Raw genomic sequence first — 27,902 nt, forward strand, 5'->3', positions numbered from 1 at the left:
AGGCCCAGCGGAGACTCTGAAGGCGTCTCAGCCCGACATGTTTTCCGCCCTCCTCCTCCTCGTCAGTCCGCCTTGTTTCCAACCATCGCTGTCTTTCTCCCCAGTGCTCAGCCGCTGATCAAGGTGAACACCCGAGTCCCGCTCCTAGGGAATTTTTGAGGAAAGTCAGACGACGTATAACACCTTCGAGGGACAGTCCAACCATCCGAACAGCGACGACAGTCATTTGTCTCTAAAACCACAGCAAAATGGATCCGATGACTCAGTCCGCCCAGATAACATCGTCGCAAGGGCTTGCCGATGGGCAAAATTCCGCTGCCAAAGAGTCTAAGCTGTCCGGTAAGAAATAGCCTGACGTTACGTTAGCAAGCTAAGTGTCAATGCTAATAGCAACGTAACGTTTTTGACATTAATCGCTGCTCAACCACATATATATATATGCTTCGTGTTTACTTACAGGCATGTTATCAGGTTAGCTCCATAGATATAAATGTGGTTAATGAATAATTGTTCTCGTTTTGTCTGTTGTCGGCCCGTGCGTGGTTATTTTACATAGTTTCGGCTATTAAGAGAAACACCTGTGGTAGCGAACATATCCGGACACACGGCTACCGATCATGCTCTTTAACGGTGTGTCTCTGGGATCTGCCCCCCCCCCCCCCTGCATGTGGCTCTAACGCCAAAGCAAACCCCCTTTTAATGAACCTGTCAAATTCGACCATGTCGCCTTGCTAACAGGCGAACGGCACAGTCAGTGGCCGATGCGTCGGAGCATGAGGTGAGACACGCTACTCAACAATACATTCGGCCATGGATTGTGGGGCTGGTATCGTTTGCTAATGAGCGGCGTTAACGCTGCTCCAATAATGAGGCTGCTGTGGACATGTATCCAAAATACGTGCCGTTCACACGCTTTTCGTCTCAGCCGGATTGAAGCGTGTCCCAGCCACCGCTCATATCGCCGACGAGTTTTCACGTGCTAGTCGAGTTGTGTGTGTTTTTACGCGCAGGATCCTAAAAATGACAGTTTTGACAGTGGCCCTCTGGTGTGACAAAGCGTCATCGGCGCGGCGCTGCACTGCAGATGCATTGTTACTGGGCAACTGCCAGTGAAGGGAGGACCTCTTAAAGGCGCATTGCCCCCTTTTTTTTGTGTCGTCTTCATAATAGTAACCGAACAAAGCATCAGGAGCATCATAAGCTTCCCCGCCGTCATTCATTTCTCTCTCATAACCCATCATGTTCCCTGATGTAGTTTATGCAGTTTGTCAAGTTACAGGCTAGACGAGCCTAATCAAAACAAAGGACCATATTGACAGGGAGTGGCAGTTTGGCCATCTGTGCGTGTCTGTGTCTGTGTGTGCACGCGTGCGTGTGTGTTTAGATTTAAGCTATCTGATTGGACTCCATGGCTCAATCAGCCACCACACAAGAGCCATTTGAAAACCCTTGGAAGCCATGTTCAGTTCATGAAAAGGATTAAAAGGTTTAAGGAATTATGGCACATGTGTTTGGGGGCGTCAGCTGAGTGTGGCAGGGTGTGGCACATTATGCTCTAGGGAGTTTGAACCTGGTTTCGAAATTATTATCGCTAAGGTGGGGACAGGAAAATTAGACACGAGTCCACTAGGAATCCACTGGGATACAAACATCATCCCAGTGCATTCATCTGTGTAGTGATCATGTGATTTATGATATGATCACAAAATTATCTTATAGTCAGAAAAGCATGTTTCTTGAGATTGGTTTCTGAACATTCTGGTGTCTCGATATTACAGAGTTGATGATGTCACACACTTTTGCCAGGTTAACTGAGGGGTGGATGTAAAAAACTAGCAAGATATCCGTTGACGACTGTCTGTATATGTAGTGTGGATGTAGCTTCATGGCTAATAGTTAAATGGCTAGGCCATTGACCATTTTGAAAAAAATCCTCACATAATTTTAGACCATTATCATCATCACAGTATTATAATTTATATTATCGTTACAATATTCAATTACCATGCTCTCCTCGCTCTCACATCTTCATTTTCTCTAACATTTGTCACATTTCAGTCTTAGCTCATCGTCTGTGACGGATTTAGTCCCTGGTCGATATCTGCCGGAAAGATGTAAGGAGATGCTAAGAACTCGTTTCCACTCCCCAAGTATTCATTTCCTCTGTAGGAGCAGAACTTGCGGCCTTCAGAAACTACTGCAGGTTAAACTGGACCAACCAAACAGTTTTATGGCTGATTCACTCTGACTCACTGGAGACGGATTCCAACAGTCACTAGCCTAGCAACCTAATAATGCTACAAACAGCCAGTAATCTGTCCATTAGTGACAACTTAAATTTTTTGTAAAACCTAGGCTTCAAAGAGATGGAAGAATATATTCAGTTTAGCTGCTGCACAGAAATGCTTTTGTTCTTCTCCCAATGTTGGGAAAGCCCCGATTGTAACATATGATGATACTGTTACTGTGAATTAAAGATCATATATCATTATTTCAATTCATATTTGCTTTTTCCAGGTGAGAATTGCACCATAATTAACCAATAAATTCCAGGCAGGTACTTTGTAGCCTTTACGAATGATAATTGCAAATATACATTTGTCAGTTTATTAGGAACACCTAACTAAACTAATGCGGTCTAGTGTGCCAAATTCTTGCAATAAATCCTCTTAATGAAGGTTCAAATGTTAAGCTTTCAGTGAAATTGTGTTAGAGGTGTGTTGTGATCTTAGGATTTAATGTGTGGTTCTGTTAAGCTTTATTGAGTTATACAGACGTGCATGTTATTTAGCCTACCTTCATTGATATAAATGGTGTGGACTAAAACATAAAAAAAGACCTGTACACCACAGTGGATTTCGGCTTTATGTAGCAGTAGTTTGTGTCTTGGTTTTTCATTCACAATTTTGTTACCAAGATTTAAAAACTACAAATGTACAGATTTAATTCCCCAAATTTCTATCCCTCTCCTTGATCAGTAATGTTCAGTACCAGTGTCACCCTCGAAAAGAAAGTATCGATTGACCCAGAGAATGTACTGTATACGTCCCTGAATGATTGTCACGTTAAAGATGTAGTTTTGCTCCTTATAGTGATTGTGTTTATCATAGAAATCTATCTATAGATACAAGGTTCATCTCTTAGTCTTTGGACGTCACACATATAAGAAGACCTGCTCCGCCCTTTGCAGCTTCTTACCACAGATGAGTCCCATTTCACTTGACTCGCACGCTGATGAGTGACACTAGTCACAAAGGAAGTGGCACACTTCATGATGAGGACCTAATTTCACAAACTACATTGCAGCACATTTTCAGAGGAACTTGGCCATGGAACTAATTCATTCGCTGCAGCATTAAATGTAATTTCACAATCAGAAACAATGTTTTTTTTTTTGTCCATACTTTCAACATATCAAACTAGTCGCACTCTCTCACTCAACATTAAGTCTGAGCTCACTGTTTTATAACTTATGTAACAACGGTCTCTGTTGTCATGTTTCTTAATATAGTCAGACTAACCTTTATTTTTAGGCATCAAACCCCAAGTTACATTCTGTTAATGTTCAGTGTTCAGAGAAGAAAGCAGTAGAACAGTGTTATATCCCTCAGTTTTGTATACCTTACCGTCGTTTTAATGAGGGAACATGACTTTAATTGTTGTAGTTGGTGAGGCTCCAGTAAGTGAGAAATGCACAGATATATTAATAAACACACAGATTCCACCTAAAGCTGTAGACAGGCTGGAAAAAGTTGGTCCAATGCATTGATGCGAATATTTTTTTTTTTTACGATTCTCCTATCATTACCATCCGGGTTGTTAAATGAACTAATTTCACCAAGCCTAAAGGATCTTGATTTACAAATTAAGATGGGTGCTCACTATAAAGCACTTGAAGGTGAAACTTACAAGCGACCCTTCAAAGAACACTGAGTTCTTTCAGCCTCCCCCTCTCTCCGCTTGCCTTTCCAAGTCGACCCCCCTCCCTCTTCTCCCTGCTGGAGCAGACTATATCACAGAGGTCAGCGAGGCAATCAGATAGCCCTCAGGGTTGGGTAGGATAGCTTCAGCCAGGGCAGAAATGGCAAGCACAGCCTTAGACCCAACCTGAACCATCACTTCAAATAAGACAAAAGCGTTGGAAGCCCCTAACCAAAGTTATGGCCTGTCTTTCCTATCTTTGCTCAAGAGTGTGATCTTTCATCTTGAGAGCATTTTGTCTTCATTTCATGTGCAGAGTAAAAATTAACTCCTATAAACTGTGTCTGCACTCAGATGCTGTACAAATGTCCTGAACTTCAGTTTGACTCCTTTTCACTCTCAGGCCTGTGCACTCGCCAAACCTCTACTCTCCCTCTACATGCCCTGAACTCTGCAGTTACTCTAGTATTTTCTTCAGAGGTGCTAGTGTGAATGCAAATTCACTTTATCCCCCTGGCCTCTTACGTCTGTAGAAACCCAGGAAAAGTCGATGTTACGACACAGCAGGGGAGCACCCGCTGGCAGTTCATATGACTGTATACTGATACTCACTCATTGCTTACTTAGTACCACATGACAGGACAATTGCTATAATCTCTGTAAACTTTTATCTTCTCTGCCACCGCGTCAGTCAGGATAGATTCATGAGTCAACGTGACATGAAGATAGTTGAGGTCTAAATCAGGCCAGCTGACCACATCATGTGTCTCCAAGATGTCCCCTCTCAGATTTGGGTAATGTGGAATGATATTTGTTATGATTTAAGAATTTCCTCAGTTTTATCAGTAATTAACACTTTCTGTACTAAAAGAGATGTTAAGTAAAACTTCTACTGTCTACTTTTCCCATTTATAAACCCTGACATTTTGTAAGTTGGAAAACGTCGTCATCCATTTTATTATTTGTTGCCTAGCCATGGAGTTTGAATAATTAATCATAGCATAATCAACACCTGAAAGCAATCTTATCATCATACTCCCATGGATCCCATGATCAAATCTGGCCAGTGATCCTCTGAATCTGGTTAAACAGTAGTCACCTGTAAGGGACGCTGTCAGAAGTAAAACAAGCATAGCATTCTGTTGACTGTGGAATTTTGACGGGATCATTTTTACAAAAAGTCCCAGAGCGAGAGTAAAGTTGGCGTAAACAGAGGCAGCCTGACTATGAGGAGAAGTAAAGCACAGGAAATGAATGTAGACACACCGTTTTCAGCAGGAACAGAGCAAATCGTTGTTCAAGCAGGGTTTCGAGTGAAAGCGTTCCAAAATGTGGACATGAAATGAAGAAGCAATGCTCTCAAAGTGAACGACCACGCTTTTGAATAAGGATAAGAAATAAACTCCATGCAAATTGTTAAAGGTGACTTCAATTCCCATCTGCAAATGTTAGCTTTAAACGCTGAGGAGCTGTTATTTGGAGTATAGACTGACTGCATGAAGGCAGTCTTAATGGGCCATTCACACAAAAAGCTGGGACAGCAACAGCTGCTATTCACTGTGAACGAGACCTGGCTCTACGGCCCTGAGCTCAATTGGCACAACTTAATTCAAATTTCCCCAAGCAACAGCCAATCGTGATCTTGTTGATTCCAACAGGAGCTTAGTTTTTTACTACTCCACTATATGAAGTAATTGTATTTAACTTCAAACAAAATAGAGAAAGAACTGATCCCTCCGGTCTCCCAGCTCTCTCACTGTAGTGGGAGGTATATAGACACCAAAAGTTAAGTTATTAAACTGGTCTCAGTTCCCCCCCAAAAAACACTCGTAGCGGCCATCTCTTACATTTGGTTGGTGATCTTTGAAAGTAGATTTTCTATTTGTTGTTGCCCTATAAAAGTTAACAGTTACATTTTATCTGCTCCAGTCTGTTTCTGATAACGGAATTTGCCTATGATGCATTTTCACTCTCGATTCCAGATCTCTCTCTTTTTCTAAAATGCTGCAGCAAGTTCATAACTGCGGTTGCACTTCAATTAAGTCTATGCTGACAATGATTGTTGTTCCATATGCAACTTTTGTATGTGAGAGCAGAACTACGAGCCATCTGAAGATATCCAGTGAACGTCCTTCATGTAAGCAGCTTTGGTCCGGACCATCTCCGCAGTTTGTCTTTACAACATGAACAACGTAGCAGGAGGTTCTCTGCACAGTTCACAATAGAAACAAATCCTCCGCAGGACTCAGGCGATGGCTGGTGCATCAGGCAGAGGCAGGGCGTCATGTATTAAATCTGCTGAGGAGACCACATGTTTACGCTGGCATCAGCTCTTATCACCACAAGCTGTCTTGACACCTAGAGAACAGGGTGGTTCCCCACCAATAATCAATTTTCCTCCATTGCAGAATGCAGTTTTGCAACGGCTGACATTACCCCATGCTCCATTAGCAGCAAATGTAGTGATATATATAAATTAATCTTCTACTCTCTTCTGCTGTGTTGAAAACTCGGGTTATGTCATCTTTGGATCAGTATGTTGGTGCATGTTGGTTTTTTTCACAGCTTGACATTAGTCAGATTTCAACAGAGCGCATAGTGTATTTTAAAAAGACCTATTCATATAATTGTTATTTCCATATTTTGCTATATATAATGTTATGCTCATATTATGCTTATTTTGACCTATGTTAATATATAAAAATAATATTTTTTTTGGATGGTTAAAAAAAGGCTGTTTCATATCCATATCTAATGTCAAAGGTTTCTTGTTAACTATCACATGGTACTATGCTTAAAAAGTGAAGGTGTGGTGTGTTGAGAGAGTATCAGCTGTATGATTCTGACAGAAGGAATGTTGCACTGCAAGGGCACAGCAACCCCAACCTGCTCGGCCTGTACCAACTCAACTTTAAATGATTGGAAGGGAGATGCCACACCTCCCTGAGTAAACCTGAACTTTCCCACATCTTCAGTGAACATCCAGACAGACGTAAGTCATGCCTTTTAAACAAGGCAAGGGGCGGCTTGTGTGAGGGTGTGCTGTCCATGTACCAGTGAGAAAGCGAAATACTATCTGAGAAGCCAGGCAGGACGAACAGGGTTGCATGCACACTGCAGCAAAAGTTCAACCATATTCAATTACTTTGCTGCATGATGCAGTCATTTTGGATGGCCCCCCAGCTGCATCTGCTCACTTCTCCCTTTCAAAATGAATGAGAAGGAAAGAGCGGTCTAAATCATGACCCAGACTAGCTTCACATTAATATGTTTAAAATGATCTCCCTCCAGACTAGCGTGTTAGCTACAGATCACAAATAATCCTAATCCACACTAACACACCTGAAAATGCATTATCATGGGACCATTCACATACTCTTGTCATGTACCTGCCTGCTGAAACAGAAGGAATGTTCCACTCTGCAGCTGGTTGCTTACTTGCAGAACAAGCCACAAACTACAAACAGCAATTGTGAAAAGTAAGAGCAGGTACGAGGTGGAACTGTCGCTGAAAGTAACTTAGCAATGCCTTGCATTCACTCCTAGTAGTTGAGTCATTGACTGATAAGAACGATTCAAGAAGCAAGCGCTGTTGTCTACGTCATTATTTCCTAAAGGCTTCATTTCTGGGACTCAGACTCCAGACTAGTGTGGACACCAGGTGTAAATGTAGCAAATGTGATACATTTATAAACTAAAACACTGTAGTATGAAGTGTCACTTCCTCTTATCCCTGACAGAGGCTGATGTAGGATTTACAAACATGAAACGTTAAAAGGATGTACAGCTACAAGAACAGAAGTACAATCTGAGCAGTTTTACATGTATACAATCAGTTGAACTAAACTGAAATTAATGCAGTTTGATACATTCGTACTTTCAACTAATTATACTAATTTTTCATAGAAACTTTGTTTAAGAGGTGTTGACATAACCATGATCCTCCAGGAGGCTGCTATTCGTGGTGGTAGATCTGTGTGTGAGGTGCAGCCCTCTTAACACAGACTCTCCCCACGCTTTTAGAGACACTTTGTAAGGATTTTGCAAGAACATTAGTGATGTCCACTGCTGTAGTGCTATATGGTCTGATTGGCAATCTATTTTTGTTCTAAAGGTGCTTGATGGGGTTGAGGTCAGTGCTCCATGCATACCAGTCATTCTTTGGATAAAGGCGTGAGCTAAACGATATGTAATAGTACAACAAACTGGAGAAACCAGTCTCTTCTTTTCCTTGACCCGAAAGGATAATCAAACGCATACTAGTTTAAGTTATCATTGTTTGTTGTAGCATTAAGATTTTCCTCACTGGGGAATTTAGAGGCCTCGCCCAAACAGCCCCAGACCAAAAGTATGTGGACAGGTGTGTTGAGTAAGACTGCCCACATACTTCTTGGATTGTACTTTACATAAACTGGTTGTGCCCTGCTTCTTTCTTTAGAACAAACTAGATCTTTGTAAGAGGTACTGAAGAACAAATTATGGTCTTTTTGTAGTAGTTGTAGTTAAACTGTTGGAGCAAAGTGAGAAATGCTTTTGCCTGCTTCTTAAGGATAAGGTCTTCTTGGTCTTACCTTCATAGCAAATATAAGTGCATGTATTAAAGTTGGTGTACTTTAAGTGAAGTTAACAATGAGATCGAGTGCATGGGCATCTGTTAACTTCTACGTAAAAATAGAGTTGTTAAGGCTGGATAAGTTAACCTCTTATTTGAATGCCTTTATTTCCATGGTTGCAGTGGATAGGAGTTATTTTTCTTCTTCTAGGATGATCATTCTTCTGTCCTTTTATTTTTTCAGATTCCTTTCTTTCCTCTTCGCCTGTATCTCTCATTCAGTCTCCTCAAGGCAAGTGTATGGTTCTCTTACGCTGCTAGCCTGTTCTTCCTCTATCCTTTACTCTCACGCTGGCCTGCTGCTATGCGCTACTTCATCCCTCTTTCAAGTGCCCCTCTCCTGCTTGTATCAGTCTATTTTTATTTAACAATAAAAAATAAAAAGGACCTGCAAAGAAACCAGCAACAGGATGAACTCCAGCTCTAACTCTAGCTCCTTTCCTAGCTCGACCAGTCTTTACCGGTCCTTCCTCCTCATGTACCACCCATCTGGTTCAGACACTGCTGACCCTCAGTTGCTGGACTAATTGTTTGTTAGCAGGGCAGCATACCTCCTATTTTAAATTACATATGGCATTGGTAATTTTCTTCTCCACCCCCACCCCTGCTGCCAGGTCATGCTTCACAATGCTATTTTTAGATTATTCTAATGGCTGCAGGAGCTGAAACAGCAGAGTGTTTACAGATATTTACACACATGGTACATTTTGAATAATGTGCCTCGGTTGCCTTGGAATGATCTATCAAATTGGCAAATATCCCTAGCTGTCTACAGGGAAACCCCTATAACTCTGATTTAGAAGTCACTGCAGCTTATTCTTGCTGATCTCCAGGATCTTTACAGATGCCAAGAATTAAACCTGTAAAACGTTGCCTCTGCAGCTGTTAGCAATTTGATCCATTTCAGCCGGCTCCGCCTGCTAACGAGCATTATTTAGGTCAGCAGCCCTCACTGTCGGTTCAAGATAATCCCAAGATTGCCACCTTATTTTAAGAAAGCGGAGAAGTTCAAGTTCACATTGTGCACACAAGAGCAGAAACCTAAAAATGGATCAGGTTGATGTCCCGAGGGGATGGTGCTACCTTCTTCCTGGCCTAGTATCCAAGCTACCCTCTGTCAGCCCTCTTAGCAACCAGGTCCCAGAAGATGAGTGGCACTGGAGATACCATCCACCGCCCAGTGGCCTGGGCCTAGCATTTCCTGTGGCTGTTCACTCGCCCTCCACCACACAATCTGCTTTTAGCTTTCTAGGCTTTGTGCATGTCTCATATCCTTGCTTCAAGCATTCAAAAGTAGGTTTTCTTTCATTAGTTTGTCTAGGCTTGCGTGGGACTAAATGGTAGCCAATACTGTGAAATTATTGCTTGTTAAATTAGAATAGCATCAATGGGCCACAATGTATTTTAATCAAATTTAACAGTTCCACACATAAAAAATAAGTCTGTGAATCTCGACCTATTACGAGCACATCACGATAGCCAGGCCACATACATAATCGAAAAACTCCAGTTACTGCAGATAACATACATCAGACTTAGCAAACCTCATAGGCCTAAATTAGGAGATCGTACATTTGAGAATTTGTTTACAGAGCTAAAGGACTCCAGCACTGTTGGCAAGATTGAAGGTCCATTCATGTGACCTAGTTTGAACAAGGCATCGTATTGTGGTGTAGGGCAGGAGGCAGTGCTATCCAAGATAAAGTTGACCAGTCAGTTGGGCACTAGTCTAAAAGTCTGTCTATACATGATCAGGGAAGGGTAGAGATCATGGTATTGTGCAGACATGCTTAATATTCTAACACTTAAAGTAAAACAATTCTAGACAAAATCAGCCAATCTCTATTCGTCATTTGTAGGTGGAGGTTGTGTGTTTATGTATTGTGATGGGTGTTTGAAGTGGGAGATCATTGGTGCTGAAAAGGATCATGTGATTGTTGGAACAGTTGCATAGAAAATATTTTGGAACTATGTGGCTGCCACTATGGGGGGGGGGGGGTTGGGGGGTAAAATCCTACTCAGCTTTGTGAGTAAATAGTGTTTAAATTACCTCATAATGTGCACAGGAGCAGCAGTATTATCTAACTCTTGGCATATGTTCGTCCTGGGAGAGGGATCCCTCACATGTGGCTCTCTCTGAGGTTTCTACGTATTTTTACCCTGTTAAAAGGGTTTTTAGTAGTTTTTCCTTACTCTTGCTGAGGGTTAAGGACAGAGGATGTCACACCCTGTTAAAGCCCTATGAGATGAATTGTAATTTGTGAATACGGGCTATACAAATAAAATTTGATTGATTGATTGATATGTTTCACAATTTTGCCATCAGATTATTCCATGTTTTTGTTGATTTTATAATGGACAGTTATCCAACACTAATTATGTATCAAGTAACTGACCAATACATCAAGTAACTGGCCAAAAAAGTGAGTGCAACTCTTTAGTTTTGGGTATACGTTTTTGACATTCATCATTTTCTTTAATGTTGTGTTTGAAATGTATTTGAATAAAACTGCATTTTTTTAGACACAGACATTTTAATCTCAGCTATTGGCTGGCAGGTTTATTGGCCATCCAATCATTAGACTGAACCATTTCCTGATGGTTTAGCCCTTAAATGAACTGACAGTAAATTCTGGGTTGGGTGTGTATATGTGTGCAGGTCTGCATTTAATTTATAGTGAAATGTACAGCCTCTCTTTAATCAGAACTCTTGTACGTATCTGTGTTAGAGAGTAGTGACAATTTGTTGTCTGGCCACTTTTTGCTGAAGTATACAGAATGCACTGAGGAGATGTGGTTTGCTCAGTCTGTCCTTCAAGAAAGTGTTAAAAGAGTTGATGTAATTTTGTCTCGTTGGCATTCATTCAACATTTTATTTGATGGAATGTGCCTGAATGTGTGTTTGTGAAGGTCAGGAGCTGGTCTGGATATATTGAATGCAAATAGTTGTGAAATGGAAGGGGATCCACTGGTCAAGTATTACTTTAAAAAAACTAATGAACATCCAGATAAAGGTATTCACTCCTTGTTTTAGAAGACAGAAGTAAACATTTTTATAGCCCATCGAATAATTTCGTTTTTTTACAACATTATATTTAAGATTAGTAGGGTTTCCTGGGTCAACCAATATAGGCTGACATTCCTCTTGACAAGGGTTAGACACAGATTTGTCCCAACGGACTGGAGTCTACAGTGTTCTATAAGAATGCAGACTTGAGGATATTGCACATCACATAAAAGTGCCAAAATAATTGTAGCTATGTCTCTAAAGAGAAGGGTGGTCAAATCAACTTTTTCAAACTTGATAAAATCGGGAAAATTTATTAATGAATTACATTAAATTAAATAATCAAATCAAATAATCACTATCATAAAGAAACTGCCGTCAGACCTGCAAGTTCATAGTAAGTTATACACACTTGATATACAGGTTGCAACTGTTGAGCAGTGGCCATAGCCACACATGGTAATTAACAAGAACTCTCGGTCAGTGAGTTTTTATTTCTTTTGCTGCTTCATTTGATCATCCAATAAATTAAGATACCATGATAAGTGCTTCTTGATGGTAGCTTTGTGGATTACTTTACAGCAGCATGCAAAAAGTGAAGATCCCATCTATTTCATGAATCTGCCTTACATTATCATAATGCAATGCATGATTGCTTGGGCTGCAACAATTATGTCTCGCTGAATAGTAGAAGTGCATACGATTTTAGTGACTGTGATTTGTATGACCTTCCCTCCTTTTCCCTCTTCGCTTTGATTCTTCATGCATGCCGATGCAGACAAAAGAGTTGTCCTGGGCTCTGAAAAGCCCTGTGAAGGTGTAGCGACATCCCTTCGCTTTCCTTCTCAACCTGGCTCATTCACACCTGGTCACTATGCGAGTGAAGCAGGGCCACCAGATGGACAGCCGGACTCACCAATAAAGACGTCTCCAGTTTCTGAGCGAATAAAGGCACTGGAAGCTCTTGCTGCCAAAAAGAAGGAACCCGACTTTAGAAATGAAGGAGGTTTCTCTCACTTCAGAGATCGCCACTATGAAAAGTCTCCCACTGACATACAGAAATCTCCCAATGAGGCCCAAAAATCTCCCGATGATACTCCAAAATCTCCCACTGAGATAATAGATCCAACTAACCAGAAAAAAGGAAGGCCTGTTGATAAGGAGTCACCGGAATCTCCTTTTGAAGTACTTGGAGATTTAAGACAAGTGACTGAATTTGAAGAAACAGAAGTGTGGATGAAGGCTCATTTACCACCTGTGCCAGACCTTGATGCTGTAGATCTAATCAAAGATACCCTGGTTTCCAAAACTGTTACATCCAAAGAGAAGGAGGAGACTGACATAGTTTTACCCGATGCTCCTGCTAACTTTGCTGGTGTCCCCGATGCTTTCATGGATTCTCCTATTGTAACTTCAGGACTGAAGGATGAGCTAAGTGATGCACATAAGCAAGAGGAGGAGCCAGCGTTTGACCTTAGTTTTTTGCCAACAGCCTACATGTGGGATCAACAGGAAAAATCAGCCATCCAGGTTCAAGCAAATCTTGATTCAGAGCTTCCCGCATCACCTTCTCCTCCTGCAGGCTTTGAATCCCCATCTCCCCCTGACTCCCCACCCATTGACCCGAATGCTAAACAGAATGTTTTGCATGAAAAGAAAACCACTTGGAACAGAGATCTGGAGCGACCAGAAGCAAGTGAAGCAGACAGCTCAGGAGACTCGGATGATACCGTCATTGAAGATGGTGTCATCGTCCCTGCATCTGTTACCATTGCATCTTCTGATCCAGCATTTTCAAATGATCCCACCACTGCCCCTGCCTCGACAGCCCCTTCTCTCCCCACTGAGGAAAAGCAGACCCCTCCACCAAAATCAGAGCGGAAGTTAATGCAGGTTCCAACAATCAATGTTATTGAGACAGATGAGCCAAATTACAGTGAAGAGGAGATGGAAATGGAGCTTGAAGTAGATGAAGATGAGGATTATGAAGTTGTGAAAGATTCAACTAGAGAAACTCCCAAAACCCCAGAACCAGAGTACAGTGAAAATGAACAAACCAAGACACGCCCCTTAGAAACTGAATTCATCGAAGGCTACTCTCCTCCATCCTCACCTGTGGACTCTGATGTTGAATACAGTCCTAAACACAAGATTCTTAAATCTCTTCCAGAAGCGTACCATCAGGAACCTAAATCTGTGCCAGAGGCCCCACCCGATCCAACTGTTTCAAAGGACTCCGAATCAGACTTTTCCCAAGCACATTTCCCTAAGTCACAGAGTACTTTTAATAAAGTAAATGATGAACCCTTAGCTTTCATAGTCCCAAAAGAAGAAGTTGACTTCCCAGACAATGATGACGAATGGTCAGATGAAGCACACGATATGCTTGTTAAATCTTGCAGCACAAATCTTGCATCCAAGGAATCCGTTCCTTCCATCCAATCCGAATTGGATTTGAGTAGCAACACAGCTGTAAAAGAGATTTGCGTTGAAGTAGCTTCCCACTCTAACACCAGCTTAATTCAAGATGAGATATATGACAGAGAGTCTTTTGATTATGATTATGATCGATCCTCACCTGTGGATGAGCAGTTTCTTACTGATCCTTCTAAAATCCACATTCAAACACTGAATTCAAGCCCTGCACAAAGTGATGTTCTGGAGAACAAACAGGACTCTCAAACTCTGGATGGCTTCACCTCACTGAATTATTGTGGGACAATAAGCAGCACCAATGAGCCAGATTTCAATAAGATAACGACCACGGATGATGTTTCAGATAATATTGCAAATGGAAACTCTCTCCAGCATGACATGAAACCAGGTGTCCTCGAACCAGAGGCAACACAGATCCCAGAGAGCATTGACCCCGACAGCACAGTTTTGGAGCGTACAGATAGCTTTGTGGAGTTCATGAGAGAGTGCCTGAAATCTAGGCAGGATGAAGAACCTGACAACCAGCAACAAAGTGTTCTCTCCGAGTCCAAGTTCTCTGAAACTGGTTGGTCTATCTCCCAGTCCCCACCAACCATGGTGATGGATCTTGCACAAGAAGAACTTACCATCAGTGCTCTCAAAGAGCTGGGCAGCAGTCAAGAGGAGGATGAGTTGGCATCTCTTCAGTCTAAGGTTCCTGACGAGGAAAAAGCTAATTCCAATGCTACTGTTATAGAACAGTCTTCCGATACATCAGTTCCTACCCCTCCGTGTTCCAAAAGTGAACATGCAATGGACAGCACATACTCCAAAGAGGTGGAAGCCATTGATGAATGGGTAGCTGAAGCCTATCATCTTGCTGAGCATGTCTTGACAGCGATACTAACCCACTTATCAGGTAACGCCCCTTCTTTTAGGGCAGTAGGCCTTCTAAGCTGATGCAGTGACCGCGATAGGATCCCTTTCCTCACTTGCACCTTGTAACTGCCTGCTCCTTTTCAAGATGATTTAATTTTTTCATATATTGTATTTGTGTAGAAATGTTTTTAGCCAAGAAGAAAAAAATAGCTACCTGATGATCACAGGATTTATTTTTATTTTTGTTTACCATTCTCTACTTTTGACCTAGTGTAGCCTGAAGTGTAGGCCTTAGTATGCTTCAAACAACCAATTTTGGGAGCCATCACATCATCCATTTTTATAATTGATATATAGTTAAGATGCATCGTAAGTACAAAAGTCATAAATGTTTAATCTAATAATGGCTTACATTTAAATACACCGTACCTTAACAGGGACGTATAGTTATGTGTAGAATGGGGGGAAAAATGTGTGTGTGAAAGACTTATATATCGTGCCTTTTTGACAACATCTACAGATGTTTGACAACTCCCTACAGAGTTTAGAAGATACTCATTCTGTCATTTGTCCAAACCACCTAGAAGTTGTAGCAAAATTGGAGAATTTAGTTCTTTTGAAGCTTCAGTGAGGACATTTCAGCGCAGTTTAACGCAGCCCATATTTGCTATTAGGGCAAATTTTATTACAACATGATGGAACATGTTCAGCATTGAATGCCAAAATGAAGTGAAATGGAGCACTTACGTAGCTAGATCCGGTGTGCTTGTGTCAGAATGTATTAATGCCTGATACATCAAGGAATACTAGATACAGCTCATCCACCTTTTAAGCTTGTAATGCTGAATAGCTTTTCAAAGTTTATGATAGAAATTATATCATTGGATGTGATATTGCATATCCTCAGTTATATGTCAGATAATACTGTGTAAAGTTTTTATTTGCATTTGCACCTAAGGGGCCTGCAATACACACAAATATTCCTCTTGAAAATCATAGTCGTATTGGTCAGGATGCTGAAGACAGTGCAGTTGTCACAGTGATTATAGCAATCAAAGCAAAGGGTAGTGTGCTATATTGACACTAAGGCAGCTTATGGTCCAGGGATTCCCATTCATTTTAAGCCTATGACCCTCTTCTGCCCTCTGTCCGTTACAGCTGGGCAGGGGTCCATAGAAAGAGTGGGTGGGGGATTCAATATGGTGGCCTGGTGTTGGCTTGCAAGAACCTTGGAAGTCATGTGTTACAGTCAATCCTCAGTGTCAGGTTTCTGTCTTTGTGCAACTGTCCACAGTACACTTGGTGATTAAAAGACATGGTTCATAAACCAAGTGATGCAAAAGTAATCTCCCTTAAACAAGAGAATTTATTTATAAGGGACTTCCTGGTTAAATAAAGATTAAACGCAACAAAATAAAAGTGATCTAGAAAAACCTTTTGATAATGCTTCCACTCTTTTTCACTATAGACGTGAGAGCTGATTTAAACCACTCTAATCATTTTTGTATATACTCTTCACTTCAAGTTGTGAAGGTCAGAATCCTGGAATGTGTTAAGCCCCTTTCACACTGAACAAAGAAAAACCCACTGACACCACTGCTATTTTTTCTTCGGCGAGAAAGGGCGTGCTTTATTTTCAGGTCAAATAACTCAAATTAACAGCAATATAATGGAAACAATGAAGTGCTGTTGTACCATCTGTAACTTCTCAGAATATTTGCCATCTCAGCAACTGCTCGAACATCTTTCAGTCACTGTTGTTTTTTGAAGTAAAGATATAAACTACTGTAGCCTAGTCCGTCGTCTATTCTGTTCTCGTTCGCTTACAAACCTTGGTTTTGGGCAGCTTTGTGACATCATTGTGACTCAGCAGAAGTCAAACTGTTTTACTGGCAAAGGGAAAGGAATCAAATGTCTTTTTTTGGTGGATAAGGCCTCATTAACAAAACTGCTTAGACATAGACTCTTAAAGGGTGTTATATTTCAGGAGTAACAACTCCTGCCAGCCCGGCAGTACCCTCCCCATTCTGCAAACATGATCTTCATTCCACACACATACAGACCCAGAGGTTGGTATGCAGACAGTAATCCTAACACATTCAGTGATACGTCTCCATCTGTGTTGAATATGTTAACTTGGATCTGGCCTGGCAAACAACAGTGCAGAGTGCTAGTGCTGCCACAAAGGTATGCTAAAAAAGCATAAAATGTTATGTATCAGACCTTTAAGTATCAAAATCGGTCATATTCATTGTTCTGTGAAGCCTCTTAACAATGCACAAAATCTTTAGAATATTTACTCAAACTGATGAGCTCTGTTTGATGTGCACTCAATAGAGGGGCATGCGTTTTCGTCTCCTGCCCTCTAGCCATGAGCTTGTTCTATTTTAATGCTTCACTGCAGTGCTGCTCCTCAGTAGGATATTAGGCGGGGTACAAGGTGTGTTCATTTCTGTTGGTTTGCTGCTCGTCATGCAGGACGCTTACTGATTATTTTCTGACCAAAGTAGCACCTTTTAAAACATCCACTACAACATTCTGTTTGTGAAATCCCCATCGTTTTAAGCTGAAGGCATTCTGACTTTTCTTTGTTGACTTACTAATCACTGACTTGTTGTCAGTGCTTCAAAGATTAGTGGAATTTAGGCCATTTCTGATTAAGTGGAGGAAAAGCACATCGAATTGAACCTGCCAGTGTTTGGTATTCGACTCCCATTAAGCTGCCTGACATGAACCGGTAAACATTTTTTTTGTTGCGGCTGTTATCTGGTTTTTAGTCAAAGCTTATATTTGGGTTTGTAAAGTGAAAAAAAAGAGCAAGGTTTGAACAGGCTTACTTGTTACTTGACGTAATCTTACAGCTTGTAACTCCTGCTGAACAGTTTGTAGTAATGCAGCTCATTATAAGTCTGTGCTACCTACAATTGCTTTTTTAGCGTAGCAACTTTGGTCTCATGACCTCTGGATTCCTGACCTTGTACACATTTTGGTACATAGTAGGCGGATTTACAATTTCCGCATATTTTCTGGGTTGACATTCAACTGCTCTGTGGTTGAGCTGGAAACAAAGTTGACGTAATGTTTCAATCTGACAGCACCAATGAGTGGGGTTTTCTCACCTTGCACTGCAGGGATGTGTTCGTTCTCCCAGCATGCTTTGCTGCGGGCACCCACATGGAGGCAGCTGGAACTTGATGCCCCTTGTTCAAGATCTCCTCTCGTGTCCCTCTTTCTCTCACCCTGTCTCTCTCTCTCTCTCGGCCTGCTTTCGCTGTGTTGTGTGCCTCTCTTAAAGCTGCACTCACAACCACCGGCCTGAGAGGAGACGGTCGCCACGGTACCCAAGTTAAGGCATTCTGAACTACACTGCAATTGAAGAGATTAATTGTACTTGTCCTATTTATATTACCTGTATGTTAGTCTGTATTTGGATTGCATATCTTGCAAACTGTTTGTCTTATCTGCATCCCACTTGACAAGTGTCTCTTGTGATTCAGAAACTTTTAGCACACTCATTCGAGAAGCAATTGAGCTGTATTTCTGAATTGGTTCAGAACAAACTCAGTATAACTCTTAATTAAAATTATAAAAGTTACAAAATGAAAATTCAGTAATTATAGACAGTGAAGAAACAACTCCGGTTCCTTTATACAAAATTCTGAGGAGTCAGTTGATCAAAAGTGAGTGGGCACATCATTTTAACTTGACCACAGAAAGACAATGAAAGGAGGTACTCTTGAGTCAATGTTATTCATTGATCTATTTGACTTTTGATATTTATATAGGGGAGGTGTCTTTTACTTAGCTAGGCAAACTTTAATAAATTCTGTCTTTTTGTATTTACAGTAAGTGCAAAAAAACACATAATTTGTATTTTGTATCACAAAAGATATTGCAAGATTTAGCTAAGGAATAACACGATACAGCTGTTCGGAATTGTCCAATAGATTTTCATTTTTCTGTGGTGTGTCGGTGGGTCCTTTATAACGTGTGTTCCCATTAAACTAGCTGCAGCACAGAGGCCTGAACCGTCCCTGAGGCATCAGCCCACGTGGCCTCTCCACCAATTTGACACAAGGCTTTTTTAAATACCCCCATTTTCCCTACGCAGGGGGAAGGAGTGACAGCCCACCATTACATAACTGCCTTGTATAGAGGCTATTACTTCTGCACGCAGAACTTCTCACAGGACATGCATGCAAACACAAAGCTGGCATCTACAGCTATGTGCCTCTCTGTTATTCTTGGCCACAGACACCCAAGGATATTTATTGCGCATATACATTTGACATTTTACTGGCCCAGAACTGCAGTGTAGTAGGCCTAGTAGACTTTTTTTCAACAAGGTCAATAATTTAGTGTTTACTGATTTGCTCCTGTTTAGGTTGATGTCAAATCTAAACCCGCTCCATGTTTAGTAATAATCATGATAAATTTAGCAACTCTAATTCCATGGAGACATGTCATACTCTCTCTTATGTTTTTTTTTTTATGCATAATGCTTCCATCAGTGGAACACAACATTAACAAACCTTTCAACTATTTGATGGCAAAATCTCTCCTTCATTGTCCTGTTTAATAGGAAATAGCTACATAAAGTGTTTTGCATACATTTATCAAAGACAGTAACTTAATATTGATCATCCTAGGAATAGAGGTAATTCGAATTTGTTTTTTTATCAAATGTGATCCATCAAACCGCTTTAAAATTCTAATATGCTCCATCTAAATCATTACATTGAGAAGATTTGGATGTGCTTGTAGTTTATCTTTTTTTAAAAAACAGGTTTCATGATATTTCAGTGTAGGCCTGTCAAACAAACACCAGTCTAACCTCCTCTTCACCTCCACAGTGAAGGATCTGATCCACTGGCGAGACCCCAAGAAGTCGGGCGTGGTGTTCGGACTGTCCATGCTGATGCTGCTGTCCCTGGCAGCCTTCAGTGTCATCAGCGTGGCTTCCTACCTGCTACTGGCCCTGCTCTGTGTCACCATCACCTTCCGCATCTACAAGTCAGTGGTCCAGGCCGTGCAGAAGTCTAGCGATGGACACCCCTTCAAGTAAGACCAAGTAGAAAAAGAAAGTTGCCATCAATACTGCTGTCTTTTGAATATGACCTTTTCTCACTTGTTGTCTGGGAGCTTTGATTGAATTGGTTTGAATTGGCATTTCACTCATAATTCTTATGTTGCCACTGAAACGGATCATTTGATGATCAGGTGAGACTCCATGTGATCCTTCTAGCAGTAATGATACAATTAACTCTGTTTTTGAAATAGTTTTTGAAAACACAATTTCCACTGCATGGAATAAAAAAAGAGCATGAAAGATTGATAGCGATAAACATAAGCCACTTAAATGCCCAGAGGAAGGCTTCATAAAGTTCATACCGTACCTCCTCTCTAAAGGTATTTTAAATGTTCATATTTCATCTGAACATTTAAACCATCTCATACAGAGAATTACAGAATGGAACATGATGTATTATTATGGAAAACACATGATACGTCCACGGTACAAATTCAATTAACCTATTAACCCAACATTATATTCATAAATTGAGGGAAATGCCCATCTTAAGTTTCCAGAACACGAACCAAAGATGTCACATCACAAAGATACACTCAGCACCCTTTTCCAGTTACATGGAATGTATTTACCATAAATGGTCAAATAACAGCCCGTGTTGAGGTACTGGCAGTATTAAATAAGAGCTGTAACAAAAAAAATGGAAGCTGGAGTTATCTGCGCAGTGATCGCTCACATGATAAATAATGAACAGTTATTTTACAGTTTCTGCTTCAATGAAAATTGTTGATATCTACTTATTATTTAAAGTTGCTCCTACTTTATAACGTTTTTTTCTAATGGCTGTTAATCTACTGTCCGTGAAACTTGATTGTTTGCATCTATTTAAAATTAAAGTTGCACCAAGCTTACGAAAGGTTTTTAATGTGAAATATCTGTTTCAATATCAAGTTTTATAGATGGCAATTTAACAGCGAACAATCGATAATGGTAAAGAAGCAGCGAGAGGAAATCATGTGTGAAATTTAGTAAGTGTCACAGAAGAGAAAGAAATACCTGCCAGAAAGTGAGTCTTGAAAACAAGATATTTCTTTATATGACTAAGTAATCAATGAGCCATTGGTCTTGATCAGCAGCCCTATTAACCTCCTTTTAGCTTTTTATCGTTAATTTGTGCCAAGTGGTACAAATTATAATTCTGAAAGGAAATGTTATGGTTTCCACTTTGATTATTTATTTTTACCACAGGCTGGTTATGCACGTTTCTCTGCTGCACTTTCACTTAGCCTAATTTTGTGCTCACCTTCCCCTCCTCCTCCCTCTCTGCAGGACGCTGATGGATAAGGATGTCAGCATCCCCCCAGAGACCTTCCGCAAGCACGTGGACTCCAGTCTGACCTACATCAACCGAGCCCTAAAGCAGATGAGCCGCCTCTTTCTGGTCGAGGACCTTGTGGACTCCCTAAAGGTGAGCAGCCGCAGCTGCCCGCTGTCATCCTTTACTATGATCATTTAAATGACTTATAATGTATGTTACCAGGTATCTATTGCCACTCTGCTCAAATATACTCCTCTCCTGGGAGAATTCTTTTTTTAACTCCGATTAGTTCAGTAGTCACTCAACATGAGGGGCGAGTCAGTCAGTTAATAGTCAGACCCAGATCTGTATTGTTAAAAGAAACCCCAGCAGTTGTGAGTTTATGAGAACAATACAACTATGTCATAACTCGCAATGACATCACACTGTTTATCCAGCTGTCAGGAAACACACATCTAATAACTGGACTCCGTGACATGACGTCAAAGAAATCTCCTTTTACACCATTTGAGTAGCAAATTCAATGACATCAAAACTCGAATTTAATAGAAAAAAGAAGCATGATAATTAGGGTTGGTAATGAATATTCGATTATTCGTCATTAAGAATTCATTCGAATAAAAACAATCGTTCTAGTCCCGCACCTTATGAGAACAAAACCTCCCGGTCTCTTGCGCGAGCGCGACTTCCTACAGCAGTTTCGTTGTAGCCGTAGCAGGAGCTGTAGCAGGAGCTAACTTCAAGCCCAGTGCTACCGTGGAGAAGTCAGCGGCAGAGTACTCACAGGAGGAGACACGAGGGGAGGAGGGGGAAGAGCGTGGAGAGCGCAACACACTATCTGCCGTGCGAATCACTGTTCACCGTCGACTCCGAAGCCGTCTTCTCTCTAAGAGGAAAAAACGTATCTAATGCTACAAGGTCAACAAAAATGGAGCAAAGTAAAGTTATCAATCTTTTTGTTGCACCAGCAGTTTGAGGTTGGTCTTTGCTAGTGGGAGCAGGTTGAAGCTATGATGTAATACATATCTAATCACTTGTAGATCAAAGTGCAAATGTAAAATGATTACCATCAAATGTCAGCCTCAGTCCCTTCTGTAGCTTACCTGAACACATGTTGTTACCTGCACAAGAATGTTTATGTTATTTGAAGGAGATGTTCCGACCTGTTTGACTGTCACAGTCATGGATGTGTTCAGATTTTTGTTTTAGTTCAATTTAATACACTACACGCTTGCCAGATAGTTTTTGATTTGTTAGCTTTCTACGCCTGTCCCTACTGATCAAAATCCATTTGGTGGATTTAGGCAATAGTGACATTTGCTCAATGTGACTGACCCTAGGATTCATAACTCTTTCTTCCTACTGTCTGTAAAAACCTTCTGGAACCATGGCTGGTAATTCCGAGAAACTTCAGGAAACGTTGAGTGGGTGTTCCATTGACGCCTCTACAGCCGACTTCAATAGGATTAGATGATTGCCCTCCGCTCTGCTGCTGCTTTGCATGCAGTTACCAGCTCTGTGTACAGCTACTTATTTTCAAAACCAACCTCCATTCCGTCTTCTTATGGGACAAATGGCTCGGCCAAGGTCACTGACGTGTGGACCAGAGGACGACATCTGGCTGCAGGGATGATAGTTTCACTCTTTTTGACTTACTCACCTGTTTGCTTCCAGTCTCTGATACCTCTGATAGCTGACACCATCCTTACTGAGCCTTATTCAGTGCTGCCAGAGGGAATTTATCATAGAGAATTTCCTCCAAACCGTATCAAAGGTGCTGTTTTTTGGGGTTTGTTAGACCACATATTGGAAACTGTTCCCCACTCAAGTCTTTCCCTTCCTGACTGCAACCACCTGCATAAGAGGTGATACTAAATGACTGTGGTTTGAACTTATTTTGTAGTAGATTTACTTTTAAGGGTGATTGTCCTGCTGTTTCATTAACTATTGATCTTCAGTTGGGACACAGCATGCCTGACATTATACTCTAAGGAATAATAATTCTTCCATATTAATGAACTATCCAAACCCGGAAGAACAAAACCCCAAATCATGAAGCTTTCTCCACTGAACAGTAGCTGCATGTTTCAACATTTCAGTTTTAGTTTCAACAGGCCTCTCAAAATTTCCCAGCAGTGTTGTGGAGAGTCGAGCGGCTCTTAAGCAAACTTCAAGTGTTTCTGAAGAACAGCAGCTTACTCTGTGGTGTCCTGATATGGACACTTTGCTCCATGCATAAATAATGAGGAAATGTATGCAAGAGTAGTTTCTGTGTTTGTGCTGTCCACTCTCATAGATTGAACATGTATGGATGGATCTGATGAGTTTGAAATCTCCAATCAATGCTGTTATGTTACTTCGCTTTGGTTACTCAGCTTTACAGTTTGCTTTGCCTCTACACCAGTAAGAGGATGAGGCCCCAAAATTAGTTTTACACTGTTATTTACCACATGATTTCATCATTTTCAGTGTGATATCAGTAAAACTAAGAAGTATGTGTTGTGTCCTGGAAATACTTCACCCTGTGTGCTCCTTTGTTTGCTCCCCTCTCCTCAGCTGGCTGTGGTCATGTGGCTGCTGACCTACGTAGGAGCTGTTTTCAATGGAATCACCATTCTGATCCTGGGTAAGCACCGTGGGAACCAGGAAACATGCCAGATTCACCATGCCGTAGAAAAAGTGCATGTTTCAGTTTTTCCTATATAAAATGCTCACATCGAAAATAGTTTATATTTCTAAGTTTAAAGTTATCACTTCTGTAAACTCCTGTAACTAATAGGGCCTCACGATATATGGAAACTAGCAGATATCATTGTGAGACCATAATAACCTTGGGTATTGTTGTGAGGCCACCATACTCATTCGCTCTTATGGTCCAAGTGATTGGATAGATCATAGGCAGTAGATTACTGTATATATGGGGTGATGACCAGATAACCACAGTGAACCATCCCATAATGGATTGCACACATGAGGACACCAAAGCTCTCTCTGAGGTCGCTGACCTTGTCTCTTTCCTCAACCATTACAAACGTTTACATAAATGTTTGCAAATTATCATGTTTTTAACGACTAATAAGTCGATTACAAATACTGCTAATACCATCAATACAAATATTTATCAACCTGTTAAATAAGCCTGATAGTTAAAGGATATTGATAGATGTGAAAATAAACTCTGGGGTCATTTTGGAGACTTAAGTTTGTGTTAATATTGGGCTGTTTTGTGAAATTATCAAAGTTGCTTATATAGGAGTAAAAACATACTTCAGACGGCACCGTAGCAGGGTTTTTATGTCTTATGTGAAGATGGATTTCCATTGAAACATTAGAATCAAACATTAACACATCTTTGTCTCCCTTTGCTCTCCAGCTGACATCCTGCTCTTCGCTGTGCCTCCAGTCTACGAGAAGAACAAGGTGAGACTGACCCTCCCACCCAGGTCATGGTGAATATATCAGATGAAAGCCTGACTCTCAGTCAGCTGCCCACGTCCCCCACTATCCCCTGGGTATGACAATATAGCAATCAGCAGGGAGCTCACTGGATGACTCCAGCCTTGTTCAGACACTGAAGGCTTTCTGGATCCCTTGTCCAGCTGCTCAGAGTATGACCTCACTGCACTGTTAGGTCATGCAACATGTCTGCCGGCATCACCATTTTTTCTTTTCTTTTCTTCATTCATCATCAGCCACATTTTATGATTCCCCAAAAAAGGTGCTGCTTTGTCAGTGAGTTATTTTAACTTCTTAGTCATACTCCATTTTTATGATTTAATACTCAGTTCTGTTCCATTAAGTATGAGCTGAGGTTGTGCATCATCACCCACCTTTGAGACCTTTTGTCTTCATTGTTAAACCAGTCATTGCCATTTAGTTTTAAGTTAGGATTCCTTCAATGTTCAGGATATTTTTACTTGAAGATTATCTGGTAAATCAATGGCTTCTCCTTCATGCTCAGCCACGAGTTATTACCAACATTGCGTCAGTCCGCCGGTTGATCTCATGCTCTCACTTTCACTCATGAGCAAGATACTCCCTCCAACTAGTTTCCAACATTTTCTCAGCATCCTCCAGCTGATCCAAACTCAAACTGCCACCAGTAAAGGTTAGAGGTCACAGGTTGATGAAGCCAACAGAGTGACATCATCAGAGTTGAGAGGCTGAGGTCACACCCTTATCTAACACTCGTGGAGAATGTGGTCGTGTTTCCTAGCTCAGCTTTCACTTTGCCTAAAAGAGCCACAACACCCCTAATTGAATGGAGGTTTTCCATGTTCCCTTTTTAAATTTGATTTAAATTTATATGTTTTCACTTATACTTATCTCATTATTACTTTCCAGACCCAGATTGATCAGTACATTGACGTGGCACGTACTCAAGTCAACACCACAATGGCCAAGTAAGTGATTCTAATTATCAGTGTGTGTGTGTGGGGGGGGGGGGGGTGTGTGTGTGTATCAGTAATCCTCCTACAATCAGCAGCTTGTACATCCTGATTCGGTTTCTGTATTTCACGCCTGTTTCTTTTTCTCCTCCAGGTTGCAAGAGAAACTTCCTGGAGCTATGAAGCGCAGCAAAACTGAATGATCACCTACGGCCCATTCGAAACCTCCACATCACCATCATCCTCATCTCCATCACCACCTTAAACCCCCTTAACTTCCCCCAGCCCCCTCTCCACTTAACCCAGGGCCCCAGTCTAACTGCCCCTCCCAACTCCATCTACCATCACCACCCTACAGCACTGAACCTTGCTAGGTAGAAAATCTCTGAGCTACTCAATATTCAATGTAAAACTACTGCGCAGCTTAACTTGCAAGCATTAGAAAATAACTGCGCCTGTGCAGACAGGAAGAGCAACGCTAGCGAGGAAGTGATGTAACCCCACAGCGATTCCCGCCTGTCTGTGGGCGTGCCACAGGGGAATGGAGGCAGGGTCGAGTGAACTAGACTGAATATATGACCTGATTCCATCTTGTACAGCGAGCAGGGGGTGCTTGACGGCCGTTCATCAATAAAAAAGCTAAAGTCTGTCCTTAAAACGGCACATTTCCCCAAACATCAACAGAAAATTTAAGCCACAAACGATAAAGAAGAAAAAAAAGAGAAAAATAAATAAAAGCAATCTTTTGGACTAGATATGATATGAGTTCATATTTGGAAGCTAGTTAATGGGTCTATTTATTGGGTTTGTTTCCATTCACCTTACAGGCACCTCTGTATGTCAGTTTCCGCAATGCACTGAACTTTTCTTTTTGAAACCATCATCAGCAGGGTGAAAGAAACGGTTTGGAACACTCAGCCAGCTGTGATAATTTGGTCTAGTTCACCGTCTTGATCAGATGCTAGTCTGGAACAGTTCTGTTTGTATATATTCACCTGAAGACAACTGCAGGCTCTCTGCTGTGTGGAACACGTAAGCCTCGCTTTTTATATCAAAGGACAGTTCCTGCACAGCAGTCCTAACTCCTTTTACGTCGCACCCGTTCAAGCCACAAAGTGTTGATCTCACATGCACTTGTACATTTTGATTCTTCCTATCACTACTTATTACTATTATTGATATGAGTTAGAATGGCTGCTTTGACTCCCTACTAGCTTGACAGCAGCATTGTAAGAGTTATTGTAGTGTCAATGCGCTTCATCATTTACACTGAAGCTCTTTCAGAATAAACTCCCGATGGGCTTTTAGGGTATGAAATACTCTTTAAAAGTGTTATCACACCCCTTTATCTCAAAATGGTTTCACAGCGGAACTCATGAATTACACAATTAAGGAGTCTGGATTGTGTTAAATCTTAACAGGGTTTCACAGAGCTACTTTTTTTTTCACGGATCTTGAAGACCATGAGAAAGGGTTGACAGCTCTTGGGAAAGATTTTTGTCAAATAACTTTGTTAAATCTGCATTTAGCTAGTGCCATGGTTAACTCAATGATTTAAAAACATGATCTGTCTTTGAAATTCAGATTTACAAGTTTATATTGAATCACAAATTTGCTTACATGTTGCAAGTGTCTGGCCAATTGCTGCCCTGTGGGCTGGTCCTGAATTGATGTTTAATTGGAATTTTATTTACTCATATATTCAAACAAATTCATTAAGGAGCCAGGAGACAAATTGTTAGTTGGAATATGATAGGCAGACTCTGACTCTAGTGATAAATAACAAAATTCAAAAGCAAATGTAATTGGTAGGTTTACTATACTAATTACACAATATGAAAATAAAAATTGAAATATCAGAAAGATTTATTTAATGTTATTGAAATAACACATTTCAGACTCCGTACTAGCCTCAGCGGCGGCTTGAGACATTTTAGAGCTTAGGGGTTGGTGTAACAAACCCGGGCAGTGATATTGAGTGAGTGCAGCTGGATATTATTATAGAGCTCTGCTTATCACTTTCTTTTTCTCTGACTGCCATGAAGCGCATGTCATAGTATAAGCTGGAAAGATTCTCACCCTTTATATAGGCTGTATCATATTTTTGACCCTGACTTTTGTTTAATATGATTATTACTTGTGATTGTTTCAGTGGTGTTTTTGAACTAAAAATAAAAAAAACAGTCATATGTCTGCGCTACTGCTACAGCTCCATATTGTTTTAAGGGAGGAGTATGTAGAAGGAAATGAAATTACAGGTGTGTCTGTGTTGCTTTCCATTTCCCGGTACCACAGAGTACAAGCCCCTGAATGCTGACAGGCCGACAGTGGAG

At 41.0% G+C, this 27,902-nt stretch overlaps 1 protein-coding gene across 3 annotated transcripts; it reads left to right on the forward strand.

The window, feature by feature from the left end:
• The first annotated feature begins 5 nt into the window (after positions 1-5).
• Positions 6-27,766, forward strand: rtn3 (reticulon 3). Of its 3 annotated transcripts, XM_053416072.1 has the most exons (9): positions 6-339; positions 8,718-8,765; positions 12,319-14,874; positions 19,688-19,895; positions 21,193-21,331; positions 23,738-23,807; positions 24,555-24,601; positions 25,526-25,584; positions 25,724-27,766. In XM_053416072.1, exons 1-9 carry the CDS (start codon positions 249-251, stop codon positions 25,770-25,772), a joined length of 3,267 nt encoding a protein of 1,088 aa, XP_053272047.1. In that variant the 5' UTR covers positions 6-248; the 3' UTR covers positions 25,773-27,766. The 3 variants fall into 3 exon arrangements, with proteins under 3 accessions (XP_053272047.1, XP_053272045.1, XP_053272046.1); XM_053416070.1 differs by lacking the exon at positions 12,319-14,874 and having other exon boundaries at positions 31-339; XM_053416071.1 differs by lacking the exons at positions 8,718-8,765; positions 12,319-14,874 and having other exon boundaries at positions 36-339.
• Positions 27,767-27,902: the final 136 nt, after the last annotated feature.

The sequence above is a fragment of the Pleuronectes platessa genome, chromosome 23, assembly GCF_947347685.1.
Source record: "Pleuronectes platessa chromosome 23, fPlePla1.1, whole genome shotgun sequence".
Taxonomy (NCBI): domain Eukaryota; kingdom Metazoa; phylum Chordata; class Actinopteri; order Pleuronectiformes; family Pleuronectidae; genus Pleuronectes; species Pleuronectes platessa.